Source organism: Lygodium microphyllum, chromosome 27, assembly GCF_053477565.2.
Source record: "Lygodium microphyllum isolate KBCC chromosome 27, Lygodium_microphyllum_v1.1.10, whole genome shotgun sequence".
Taxonomy (NCBI): Eukaryota; Viridiplantae; Streptophyta; class Polypodiopsida; order Schizaeales; family Lygodiaceae; genus Lygodium; species Lygodium microphyllum.
The window spans coordinates 129,022,903-129,036,695 of record NC_141161.1 but is presented as its reverse complement, the minus strand read 5'-3'; the positions used below and the strand labels follow the sequence as shown (position 1 = coordinate 129,036,695).

Here is a 13,793-nt window from a genome sequence, read left to right as displayed (position 1 = left end):
GCGGTAAAGAGTGTTGCAAATGATGCGTGAGGAGCAAGCCAGGTAGATCTTCTAGGTCCCTTCGGAGAGCAATCCGGTGGTAGGATCCCTGAATCCTGCATGGTCTGTTGGTACCAGGGAGGTAACGGGTCTTGCGAAGGGGGCCTTGGAGCTGAAGAAACTGCAGGAATGTCAGGAGCGGGAAGTAGATTAGGCTCAGTAGGCACAATCTGTGATGATGTGGAAGAAGGAAGTGGAACGGAATCTGGTGCAGAAAACTACACAATATGCCTCTTGTCAAAAACAACATCCCGCCTAACGATCACCTTGTTTGTTTGAGGATTGAACAAACAATAGGCTTTTGCTTCAGAGGAATATCCCACAAAAATAAGGAGATCAGCTTGGGGAGTAAGCTTACCTATCTTGTCTTCAAGCGCATGTGTGTACGCACAACACCCGAAGACTTTGAAATGAGAAATAACAGGCCGAGAGCCAAAAAATGCCTCATACGGGTTCTTCTGAGGAAGAGCTGTAGTCGGGCACCGGTTGAGGATGTACACCGAAGTGTTAATAGCCTCGACCCAAAGGCGCTCAGGAAGCTCTGCTGGGAACAACATAGAGCGTGCCATTTCCATGACTGTGCGGTTTCTACGCTCTACGACTCCATTCTGAGAGGGGGAGTTGGTAGAGGTGAGCTCCAAGAAATGCCATGCTTCTGTAGAAGCTCGGAAAACTCGTGGGAGATAAACTCACCACTGCTATCACTCCTCATGCACCTGACACGATGACCGGTCTAGTTATGAACTAGCAGTACCCAAGCAGAAAAATATGTGAAAGCATTTGACTTATGCTTAAGAAAGTATATCCACATGTATCGAGAATGATAATCCACTATAAAAAAGAAGTACAATGTGCCGTTCGAAGTGGCAGTGGATGTCGGTCCGCAAAGATCAACGTGAATTAATCTAAGAGGCTCCTCAGTTCTATGTGTAGACTGCTGAGGAAATGGGGTATGGTGCTGCTTCTCGAGCTGACAGGCTTTACAGACATCTCAAGCTAGCTTCAGGCGTGGAAGGCCCTCAACCAGCTCATGGCGTGACAACTCATAAAGTGAGTGATAACCAAGATGCTCTAAGCGAAAATGCCAAAGACGCTCATTGTGCATAGGCTCCCAAGATGTGGCTAAGGCCTGGAAGCTATGGAACACGGAGCCCTCGGCAGTTGGCTCGGTGAGAAAATGAGTCATGTGGTATAGGCCATTAGGCTGTGCCTTACCGCGAGCAATCACTAAACCAGTCTGAGAGTCAAGGACCTTGACTGTGGTCACTGTAAAGAAAATTGCTCGTCCCAACCGCCAAAGCTGCTGAACAGATAACAAGTTCATCCCAAGCTGAGGGACATGATATACATTGTCCAGCGAAGTCAGATCCGGATCCTTGTCAGTGGCAAAATTGATGCAACCTTGAGTTTGAATCTTGATCAAGGAGTTGTTTCCTACATGGATCTGCCCGGCTGCAGGGGCTCGGGTACGGAAAATGTCCCTTATAGGAGTCATGTGATGTATAGCTCCACTGTCCATAATTCAAACTGGAGCTGAAGTGCTCGGCTGTGACGAGTGGGTCTTTGCAGTAACCTAGTCGGGAGGCAACTCACAGATGTGGACGATGTGGGCCTCTACTATAGACCAGTCAGACAAGCCCTCTGGAGTTGAGAACGTTGTTGACTGAGATGCTGTGCGGTGGCAATGTGAGTCTGACCTTTAAATTGCCCTTGGCTATCACCTTGCCTTCCGTGCTGGGGGTTGCCCGACGGAGGGGCGGGGCTCTGAGAGTTAGGTTTTGGTGCTGTGTCTCGTGCCTTTGATCGACACTTGTTGTCAAAATGGCGAGCCTTTTGACAATGTTGACAATACCTATTCTTTTGAGGCACATTCTGCCACCCTGGTTTAAGTTGTGACTGGGAGTTTCCTTGAGAATTCCGAGCCGCATAGCGGTTAGTCAAATGTGCCCATCGCTCTGACGCTAAGTCAAAATGTTGAAGTTGAGAATGAAACTCTAGCAATAAGCCTTGCATCAGGTCGACAATAGCGGAGGTATTCCTAGCCTTCCATGAGTGGACGACCTTGTATGGAACAAATGCGGGATTGGGTTGGGGTTCCAACCCTTGTACAAGATCCCATAGGTTCTGTGAGTCAAGGACATGTCTCATCAAATTCGACAAAGTAGTAAAGTTTGACCCGTCAAAACGAGTCTTGTCATTAAATGCATTCTTGGCAGAAGATGAGCTAGAACCATGAGGTGTCGGGTAGGTGGTGTAAGATGATGGTGGGAAAGATGAGGGAGGTGAGTGTGTCTGATAAGAGAAAGAGGGAGAGAGAAGAGGTGGGTAGGTAGGAGGCTGTGAGTGTCCAATGAGTGCCGATTGATACGGAGGCACTGGAACATGAATGTTTCCATAAGGTGCCATGCAGGTGGAGACACTAGTACACAGTAGCCTTGTCCAAAGTGAGGCCGGGGCACAGCAGGATGACCAGAAGGTCCACTAGGCAATGCCATGGAGACAAACTGTGGAAGCAACTGATCCACACTGGGGAGAGACTAAGTGGGATACCTAGGCTGCAATGATCCCGAAAGTGTGTATGAGGTAGGTGGAACACCACCCGCCTGAGGGAAGAATGAGGTCCTAAAGGAGTTTCCTATGTTTCCATAACCCCTCGGTCTGATGTGCGGTGCCACATGAGGTGTCTGAAATGGAAATGTAAATGGTGTAAATGGAAGTGGTGAAGTAGCGGAAGAATGTGGTGGGATGGGTGGGTTTTGAAAGTGAGGTATATGAGGTGCAGATTCTTTTTGTTCATTATTATCATTTAAAGATTGAAAATGAAATTGTGAAGATGATGATGCACCATGTAATGAAGTGAAAGGAACATCAAATTCATTCTGATTATGTGAAGTAGATGGAAAAGAAGGAAGGGCAAAAGAAGAGGTACCTGACTTTTTCTTATAATCCCCGCGACGTGTGTTAATATACAAGAATTGGTCCTGAAGAGGACCGTTTCCGTAGTCTAACAGACTGGACTCTTTCTTCCACATGATCTCGAGCAGTATATTGCTAAGGAAAAGAGATAAAAGAAAAAGGCACAAAAGACTAATCAAAAGTACCTTGTACCGGAGAGGACGGAAGAGTTTGAAAATATGGAAAATACTCCAAATCTTGCTCTCCAAGAGGGAGACCCATCCTTGATGGAGGTCTCAACTGCCCTGCAACATCATTAGACTTATGCGCAACATTTGAAGAGTGAAATCCATGCATACCTTTATTCAGAAGTTTTTTTGAAGGGCAATCCTTCGGTCGAGCTCCTCAATCTTCTTTCGTCAATAGGCTATGATCAGTTTATATTCTTCAGAGGTCAGCTTGCCTATCTTTTTTTCCATGTACTCAGATGTGCCATCCACTATGTTGGAACTTTGTGGAGCAAGCTGATTGGCCCACTCTCGCTCTGTTCACGGCATAGACTGTTTTGGAGACTGAATCGGTGTTGATGTGTTCGAAGTCATTTGAACCTATTGTTGTTCTTGCTTCTTGCAAAGAGCTCTTAGATCAAAGGCCTAGGTTTCTCAGAGAGTACCAGGCTCTGATACCATGTAAAGAAAGTACCCTAACATAGAAGCATAAACAGAAATCGTACAACAAATCAAAGACTGATAAAAGAACACAGTTAGGGTTAGGGTAACTGAGAGACAATGAACACAGTGAATAAATGTAATGATATGACTACTAATAATACGATGCTCATGCAGCAAACACACTATGTAGTGAATGAATAGTGAACCTTAAACTCTTGTATCTCAAGGATCAGGGCAGGGGTAATGAGCAAGAGAGAGTGTGGTACTTTGAACGGATCCCGAATTGCAGCAAGGCAGCCTCCGGATGTTGAACACCAGCAAATGCAATAGTGAGAAGCATAGGAGGCGGTGCAGAGGAGGCAGGCGGCGGGGGGCCACAGGGTGGGGAGGCAGTGTAACAGAGAGGAGGGGCGCAAGCCCAGCGTGGTGGCGAGGAAGGGGGGTGGGTAGTGTAGTGCCGAGCAGGGGGGGCAATGCGATAGTGACGGCAAGCAAAAGTGATAGGGGGTGCGTGACGCTAGTTAGTGGGGAGTTTGATGGGTTGCGCGCTGGCGACGATAGGTGAGAGGGAAGGGGAGGCACGCAACGCTAGTCAGCCGAGGGTGGGGAGAGTGTACCAAGACATTATATTATTGTTTTTGCCAGATTGCAAAATTATGGGCACCCTCAAGCTTCTTAATGTGCAAAAGATTACTGTTGTCACTGTTTCCAACCATAATTTGCAGTCCCAAATTGACTAAGTAGACACCAAAGGCAAGCCCAAATATGACACAAGTGACCACAATGCACAAGAGTACCAACCAACAATGAAAATCCCAAGATCGCAGAAATTTTCAGAATTAAAAATTGTTGTTTGCTGCACTCCTCAAGCTATTTCTGACACAATTAGAGACCAAGCCAACAGCTATATGTGAAATCCCCAAAATTTCGCTGCAATTTCTGCGCCAAAAGCATTCTCAAGCTTAAATTTGACAATTTGGGTCAAAAGCCCCAAATTTTTGAGGATAATCTGTTCAAAATTGCATCAGTTCAACTACCCAAGTGCATATACCAAGCAATTCTTGCACAAATTGATGAAATTCTGCAAAAGGCCTAAATTTCTTGGGTCCGGCGTGCACAAATTTCACTGAAATTGAAGAAATTTCACTGAAATGTGAAAAAGCCCCAAAATTTCATGGGCAATTGTGCACTAATTTCGCAATTTTTGAGCCAGATTGTCCACTTTTGCATTAGTGTCCCCAAATCCAAGAAAAGCCCCAATTTTCTTAGGGAGAATTAGGCTTTGTGCCTTGGCGTGTGAACACATGATGAAGGAGAGAGAAAAAAGGGATATTTCCATACAAAAAATGTTGATTGCTGCCTGTCCCGTGCCACGGTGTGGGGAGGAACACGGAGTGAACTTGGCAAACATGGAGAAGAGAAGAGAAGAGAGAAGAAACTCTTATGAATGGAATGATGAAGTTCTAAATCATGAAGTGAATGTGATACAAGGGAACAAGGGTGCCATAGCACAAGGAAGATGATGAAGATAGCCACGAACCACGAACTGCAATGTCCTCCTGAAGGGGTGTGAGGGTAGTGAAGAGGTTGGAGAGAAGAGGTGATAGATTGAATGAATTAGCCGTGAGGAATGAATGAGAGAGTGGACTTTAAATAGGCACAATTAGTCTGCAAAAACGCAACGTAAACCCTAAACGCAAAACACAAAAACGCAAAAATGCAAACTACGGGTGAAGGGTTTCTCAACACCCTCTCTCAGGCCCAAAAATGGGAACAAGAGAAGAGTGAGGTGGAGATGGAATGTTACATGTTGAAGAATGCTCATACAGCAAGTGCCACTTGGACAGTGTCCCTGGTGGGAAAATTGTTTACTTGCTCAAGCACCCTAGTACAAAGATGATGTAAACGTGCAATGCATAGGAGGAATGTCGCACTTTGTGTGATGCCAAGAACCATAAGGATATGCTTGTACTCGATCTCGGGAGATGGCTTCATGCTGACCAAGGGACGAAGAAGATCCACCCTGTAATCTGAGAATACCACTTGAAAGGAGACCTTTGAAGATAATCAGGAGACAAGATGAGCTGTAGAACCCGAAACTCAACCTCGAGAGAGAAGCCACTAGCTCCGTGACTCCATGCTGGAAGGAATACGACGGCCTAGCCACCAAGTCGTTGTTGAAGACGCAAGGGCTCTGATCTAGGTAGATCCTCTAGATCTTGGGTATGAGTAGAGGAAATGACTCAAAGGAGAGCCACTCTTCGAAAGTGAAAGGTGGTGGTGTGTGAAGAACTTCATGGCACATAGGGTCCCTCTTTGAATTTGAAGGAGTAGAAGTAGGAGCCCCCTCTGAAGCTGAAGAAAAACTAGAAGCCCCTCTGAGGGTGAAGTAAGAAAATCCCCCTTTGAATCCCAATCTGAAAGAGAAAGGGAATCCAACCACTCATGGCTCACGGACTACAAAGCATCTGATGATGAAGAAAGTGCCGCCGGTCGTGCCGAAGAAGGTATTTGGGGCTCAGAAGAAGAAGCCGGAAAGCACCCAGAAGTGGCCTCTCGAACATGAGTGGAAGAGGGTGGGGAAAAAGGAGGCCTTGACTAGCACTTGTCACCTCAGGCATATCACCTCACGCCAGTTACCTCACGCCTGTCACCTGCTCTGATACCAGTTTGTTGTCGTGGAGTTTGTGTGTGGGCTGAGCTGAGAGTGAAGGTGCAGAGTTGAGAGTAGTAGAGTGAGCGCAACACAATGAGTATTCGGTACAATGATGAATGTACCACATTTTAGGTTTTGAATATATATAAAGTACAAAGTGTAAGGGTGCATTCACACCCGAACACAGTAAAAGGCACGATGAGCCTTTATCCAAACAAGATGTGGGTGCAAGGGCAGCATACTTTAGGTGGGTACTAGGTCAGCCTGTAGGCAGTGTTGTCCAGGGGCAGGCAGGTGCAAGAGTGACGTGCAGAAGAGGGGATGGCTGTTAGGTGGCTGAAGAGAGTAGCAGCAGCTCACGGGGGAGGGGGCAGCTCAGTTGTTAGACTTTTATGTTAGGTATTGTATGGCTCTTTACACTCTCTTGGTCATATTTCTATGCACAAGTAGCTATATAGCTCAAACAAAGAACTATATACATGGGACCAAGCTTGCAGATAGTTCATGGTATCTACCTATCTAGGATATATTTTGTAGTCTGTTAGAGGCAAAAACTCCCTTTCGCCTTTTTGAGATTTGCAAAAATCACTTTTGAAGGTGCAACTTGCTACTAGACTCTTGAGTCTTAACTTTTTAGTTGAAATGTGAATCCTTTGTTTTGGCCCCTAGGAAATGAATGACGAGTCAAAGTCTACTTTGTCCATAGTTTGTTTATTCTAGTGTATATTCAGCTCGCTGATTAAAGTACTCAATATGGTATACATTGCTAATATTAATTGCTGGCCATGTCATGGGCTATGCATTGATGCATGTCCTAGCTAGCCTAAACTGTCACTTAGGAGAGTTAGGACACTTATTACACCTAGCATAGTTAGGGCTAGGGTCTGCTAGGACAGTTAGGACATGTTGTTCTAGGGTTTTCTAAAAAAATGTATTTTGTGCATTTTTAGCACATTACTGCAGTCATTATCCAATGCGGACATCTGATAAGTGCCATTGAGTACCTTCATCCATTTGTGATTATCATTATGCTTCCATTCTTTAAAAAAAAAAGAAGAAGAAGTTTGAACGAATTGAGTATTGTTGTGCACACACACACACACACACACACACACACACACATTTCCACACCTACACCAATAGTGGCATCAGAGCTGGCTTTTCCATAGCCATTGCTTGTGACCACCTCCCTTGCAACCATTGCCATTGAACACCACACCTCAGTCAGCAGCTACATTTAGCCATTGCCATTGCCCCGGCTCTCATTCCTCGCAGCAATCAACTTGGCAGGCGAACAGTCTCAGCTCAAGATCTCAGTGTTGTACAACTTGCAGCTGCCCTCTCTGTGCTCTAGTTTTGCTGCCCTCAGTCAGGTTTCAGCTGCTGTATGACAACAGAAGTAGCTCCACCTCTGCAGCTCCAGTTAAGGCACCCCTTCCCATTCTGCGGTGCTCTCCACAGCCTCTAAATCTCCACCAGAAGGCGCCACCTTCATTCAGCTCTGCCTCGTGAAACACTGCCCAGAACAGTGCCAGCCACAGCACCTGCTCGTCACCACCCAGCAGCAGAACTTTGCCACCTCCAGCAGCTCTTGATGCCACCCTTCTCTGCAGCACCTCCACTCTCAGCTGGTTGGTGCCTGCAGCTCCGGTGCTTGCTGGAATCACTGCCAACTCCTACAGGCTCTACCCTTTTGGTGCCATCCTGTCCTGCTTCCTGTTGCCTTACCCTGCTGGTTGTGCCCCTGCTGCTCCTATTGCTTTCCAGCTGGCCCTGAGCTAGCCTGTCCAGATTGCCACCAGTGTCTTCAGCAGCGCTGCCCTGACACCACCCTGCTTAGCCCTATTACTGCTGCCTCTGCAGTAGCCTTCTGCACCACCAGTAACTGGCTGTCTTCCCTGCACCACCTGCTGTCCTGACCACTGCCCCTCCCATCTTCCACCTTGCATGGTCCTTGCACTGCCCTGTTGCAGTTCAGCACCAGCCAGTCAGTCAATTGCACCTCTTCTCTGCTCTGTGCTGCCTAATGGGGCTGCTCCTGGAAGCTCTTTGCAGCAGAAACATCGTTGCCATTCTGAAGGTGTGCTGTTTATTGTGTTGCCAACTGCCCCTCTCCTCAGCTTCGTTCTCCAGTGCAGATCAGCTCAGCAAGCAGCATCTTCACATTTTTTTTTCTCCAAAGAATAGAGATTTCCATTAATAACACCTCCACAAATAACCTGAGGTAAAATACAAGGTACAAGGAACTCTGTAAAGATTAACTAAGTACATCACAGATACGTTTGGGGCTTTTCAATTTCACCTTGTTTTTCTCTCAATTTCCACTGAAAATCTGTGAGAGTCGATGGTTGTTGGACATCTCTACTCTTGAGTATCACATTTGCATCATCTTCTTCATTCATTCATATGTAGCATTCATTCTTTTTCAGATTCTACACTTTCCTATTTTTGCATTTTGTGTTTTTGTCTGAGTTACTGTGTTCTAGTCATATTAGTACATTTTGTATTTTCTTATTGCAAACCCTAGCATATCTTCATATGAGAGAGAGAGAGAGAGAGAGAGAGAGAGAGAGAGAGAGAGAGAGAGAGAGCAAGGTTCATTATTGTGATTTGTGATCAAGGTCGCGGTGGAAACGCTTGGGAGTCTCCAAAGGGATGCTTGATGTTCTCATTTACTCTTGAAATGGATAATGGCCGGTTGTTACCTTTTTTGCAATATGTGGTGACACTTGCACTTGTTGAAGCAATAGAGTTAGTGTGCTTGCAAAAGGTGAGACTGTATTTCTTTTTAATTATCTCCATCACCAATTACATGAACTGATAATTTGAGAGCAATTGTATTTTAGGATGTCTCTAGAGGAATGTCATGGTGTACAACGAGCCATCCTAGCTGCTGATGCAACTTGACAAAATGTGCCAGCGTGGTTCCTATCCTTGCCACCATAGCTGCTGCCATGGTTCCTCCTGATGCTGCCCTGGTCTTTTCCCCTAATTGCCTTATCATGACTTGCACTGCCACCTTGAACACAGTGCTGTCTCTTTTTTTTGCTACACTGCAGCCACCTTGGATGTAGTGCCACCCGGACACAACACCTTCGTTGCTCCACATGTTGTCCACCCTGATCTCTCCTTGAGCCTCGTCTAAGTTGCCTGTTTTCTTTCTAAATGTAGTGCCGTTTCCCAATCTCACTTGCCTAGTGCCCTTTTGCACAATGATGCCACCTACGTGCACTCCACCACTGTTTGTTCCTGTTCACCTACGTGCACTCCACCACTGTTTGTCCCAATGTCACTTGCCTAGTGCCCTTTTGCACAATGATGCCACCTACATGCACTCCACTGTTTGTTCCTGTTCACCGGTGTGTGCTACTTAGTGTGGCTGCTAGCCATGCCGTTTTTGCTCTCTACACGTGTCTATACCACTAGGCCCATGCAGGTTTCTCCTCCGCGAGGTGTCCCGTTTGCCAAACATGGAACTGTCCTTAGCGTGTTCCACTCTAGTAGTCTTGGTTTGTTCTCTCACCCAAGTTGTTTCCATCTCCCCTTTTCTTGCATAACTTTCTCCCTAGGGGTCACAATCAACACATGAGGACCCAGAATCAATTGACTTGGAAGTGTTAGCACCATAGGCACATGGAGTTGGTGATACCCATGAGATTGGTATTGGTCCACCACCTCCACCAAGGGACTCTATTGCAGCCCCGTGTATAACTGTGGTTGATATCTTCTTGCCAATTCGTTTCACTCTAGACACAGAGCTTGCCTTCAAAGACAAAGTGATGGCCCTTGATGTGTTGTTTCCAGCTTGCACATTGGTTGGAGATAAGCACCGTATTCACATTCTTAAGGATTTCATCTAGGTTGCTCTCGTTGGCACCCTACATAGGGTAACCTGAGTGGTTTGTCCAATAAAGGGGTGTTTTAGGTTCCAGTCTAGCTCACTCGTGATAAGTTTGCTTGATGTCAAGTCCTCAATGGTAGACTTTGATTGATGGGTTGAGGGTCAAGACTACTCATCACTCCAGGATGGCACTACCATCTCTATCTTCTTGCTTGGTCTCGGCGAACACTTTACTCCATGTTTGTTTAAGATTGATAGTAGTTTTGGCCATGTTAGACAAAGAGACAGAACATTTGTGTACACATTCTAAGAAGGTCCCTACATTTAATGTAGAGTCATTGTCCCCACCAAGCCTTTGGATCTCCTCCCCTTGGACCATTAGGATTTTGTATGTCTGTGGAGGATTCCTTATCTAGCCAATTACATATTTAGGACTCCTTGTGTCACCAGGTGGTGATACTTTTTACAGCTGCTTTTCTTATTTAATGATATAAATATTTTATTTTTCTTTTCTTTTGTTGCTGTTGCTTCTTACCACCAGAGTTCTCCTGGAATAAGCCGGGATCTTTGCATGGCTAGAAGAGGCAGCCATCGAGACAAATTGGACTAATGGTTTGTTTGAGCCCTAGGACCGGTTCCATATTGAATGGGCACTGAAAAATAGAATGCCAGTGGTTTGGGACTGTGTGCTTAGCCACTAGAGATGGTGCAGGACAATGAGTCTGGCCAAGACAGAAGATGCACATGTGAGAATGCTCACGGAATAAAAGTTACCGTAACTGAGCCACGTTACACTTTTTGATGTGGTCACAATGATAAAAGTTGCTCAGAACAACTTGAGGAATGCAGGGGTCACCATCCCTAAAATTTAGGGAGTTACTATTTTTGGACCCAAGAATCTGTTCGCGTCATTATCTTCGTTTTTGCATGAGGATTAATTCTCTGGTCTCTGCCGAGGTCAAATTTTGCACTGATCATGGAGAATTTTAGACCAGAAGGTTTAAACAGGAAAATTGTTACATGTATGTCATGTGACACAAATTTCCAAAAGAGAGAGAGAGCATTAAAAAAAACGTAATACGCAGAAGGGGAAAATGGGAGAATGAAGTTTTGAGGAGCTGAGGGTAGATTGTTGGAAGAAAATCAGCCATGGAGAGTACTTCTACGTCTCTGACTCAAGTACAGAGGTAGAGCTTGCTGCCTTTGATAAACTCTCTCTCTATTCTCAAAGAAAATGCTTCGCATGATGGGCTGATTCCATGGAAGGTACAATTCTGTGTTTTCTCTAAAATTCTGCACACGAATCATTGAGTTTTGGTCACATGTTGAACAGTAAGAATAGTGAATTCTGTACACGCTGGACAGTAAGAACAGTGTGCTGGACAATAAGAAAAGTGGATTCTGGACATGCTAGACAATAAGAACAGTGAATTCAGAGATTTGCAGATTGCAATTCTGCACAGGAATCATTGAGTTTGGGTCACAGAGAATGCTTTCCTAAAAGGGATGTTGATCTGGACATGATGTATTGTCTTATGCAGTTGGGATTTACTCAGAAGAGATAAAAGCCAATTGTTCACAGGTTATGTATTTTTGAACATTATCATTTTTGTAATTTTCCATCTTTTAATTGATAAAGAAATACCGAGAGGGGCGCCGGTCTTCGAGGCCAATGTGGTGTTGAGAGAGGGAGTGAGGTCTCTGGTTATGTGTGTGTGTGTAAAGACCAGGTGTTAATTGAAGGAACTACCGCTTTATGTGAGTCATAGACCGGTTTCATGGTTTCATTGCCGGGATTTGAATTCTTTTTTGTAAGAATTTAAGCTCGGACAGTTTTGGGTGAAAATGCCACACACAGGTTTTACAGAGATTACAGGACTAGAGAGATAGCAGATATGGATAAAGACAAAGGGAAACTCCCTCATGAAGAAGAGAGTTCTTTTTCTGCTCGTAGACACCGAAGAGAGAGTATTGGTGCACATGTGTCAACACCTTCTAAAACCGGCTATATACACATGTTTTACAGAGATTACAGGACTAGAGAGATGGCAGATATGGATAAAGGCAAAGGAAAACTCCCTCATGAAGAAGAGAGTTCTTCTTTTGCTCGTAGACATCGAAGAGAGAGTATTGGTGCACAGGTGTCAGCACCTTCTAGAACCGACATTGAACCATAGGATGAGGAGCAAGAATAGGAGGACTTGCTAATGGCACAACTCCTCAGTATGGTTGGCCCTTTTGAACAGCTTGTAAAGAATCCTCGGATGCAAAAATTTTTGAAGTCACATAATGAGGATTCTCAGGCTGAGTCATCACATCATACCATGGAGTGCTCAAAAAGGCAAACTTCTAATGTGTGTGAGCATGTGGAAAAGGCGCTAAACATGGAGACAGGTCCAATGCAACAAGAAGTACGAGCACATGACCAGGGAGTGAATGGTCAAGGCAGTAATGCACAAGTGGCACAACATGCTATTCCTCCTCAGTTTGCTACCTATCCTGGTTACTTTGGTTGTGGGTTAATTTTTCAAGCAATGGATGGAATAACCCACGGGTTATTAGGGATACTTGCCTAGAGGGCCACAAGGAATGATGCCTATTGAGGTAGTGAACCCACTTTATGCTAATATTGGTCTACAGCTCGGTTATCAGACTCTGCAGAGTCCTTATTTGATGCTTGGAGTACAAAATGCAGCCGCTGGTTTTTTTCAGCCTAGTGGACATATGGTAGCTAAGAGAGGTGAAATGAATGCTGATAATGCGCGTAAGGGACTCCCCTTTTTACAACCACCTGTCTATGACAACCTGACACCAAAAAGTGCAAAGCCTAAAGACTAGAAAGAGGGTGGTCAGGCAATAAAGTTTGAAACCTTCAGTGGTATGCAAGCTAAGTTGAAAGCTTTGACATTTATATAGCAGTTTGATGCAGCTTACACAGAAGGGAATTTTACTAAGACTTTTAAGGTATGGAAGGCTGCAACTTTTTTGAAAGGTAATGCTTTGCAGGGGTGGAACATATTGTTGATGCAAGGATATGCACCTGCCACTTGGGTCCATTTTAAAGAGCTTTTTACAGCCTCATGGTTAACTAATACGTTTGAAGTAGATGTCATGACTGCATGGCACAAATTGGACGCGGCAAATTGTACGGATTTAGAAGAGTACAATAAGAAATTTTGGAAAGCACTTTTGCCCGTGAGTTCTTATAGGACAGTGTCCCTGTCAGAACAAATTGAAAAGTACTGTTGCGGCTTGCCCGAAGCTATCAGGGATTATTGTACCAAGACTAGGGTAACAAATATGGTACAGTTAATTGAAAATGTTGGTGTGGCAAATGCATTGTTGAAAGGAAAAGCTGATAGCTTTAAAGGCAGTGAAAAGAAGGATTCTCAGTTTAAGCAGGATCCTCGCAAGAAGAAGAAGCAATTTCCAGAAAAGACCAGCTTTACAAAGAAGTCTTTTTGGAAGAAAAGATTTCAGCAGCAATCTCAGACTTCTTTTAAACAGGGGAAATGACAGAAGAGGCTACTTTTTGGCAAATCATTTGAAGAAAGAAAGACTTTAATGATGGTTGTTAAATTCTTTATATGTGAACAGAAAGGCCATATTGCTTCTAAGTGCCCACAGCAATCTTCTAAAGATGCGGAGGATAAAGACGCGCCAAGTAAAAAGAAGCCCAACATTGGCTTAG

General features: G+C 44.8%; 1 protein-coding gene across 3 annotated transcripts in view; it reads left to right on the top strand.

Annotated features, from left to right (window-relative positions):
* LOC148012828 (biotin--protein ligase 2-like) overlaps nt 1-13,793 on the top strand; it is a 207,779-nt gene that overhangs the window by 105,856 nt on the left and 88,130 nt on the right. For all 3 annotated transcript variants that reach the window (XM_087668856.1, XM_087668855.1, XM_087668854.1), the window contains one exon: nt 8,883-9,031. In XM_087668856.1, coding sequence (XP_087524982.1) covers nt 8,883-9,031 — 149 coding nt within the window. The remainder of the gene's footprint in view (nt 1-8,882; nt 9,032-13,793) is intronic.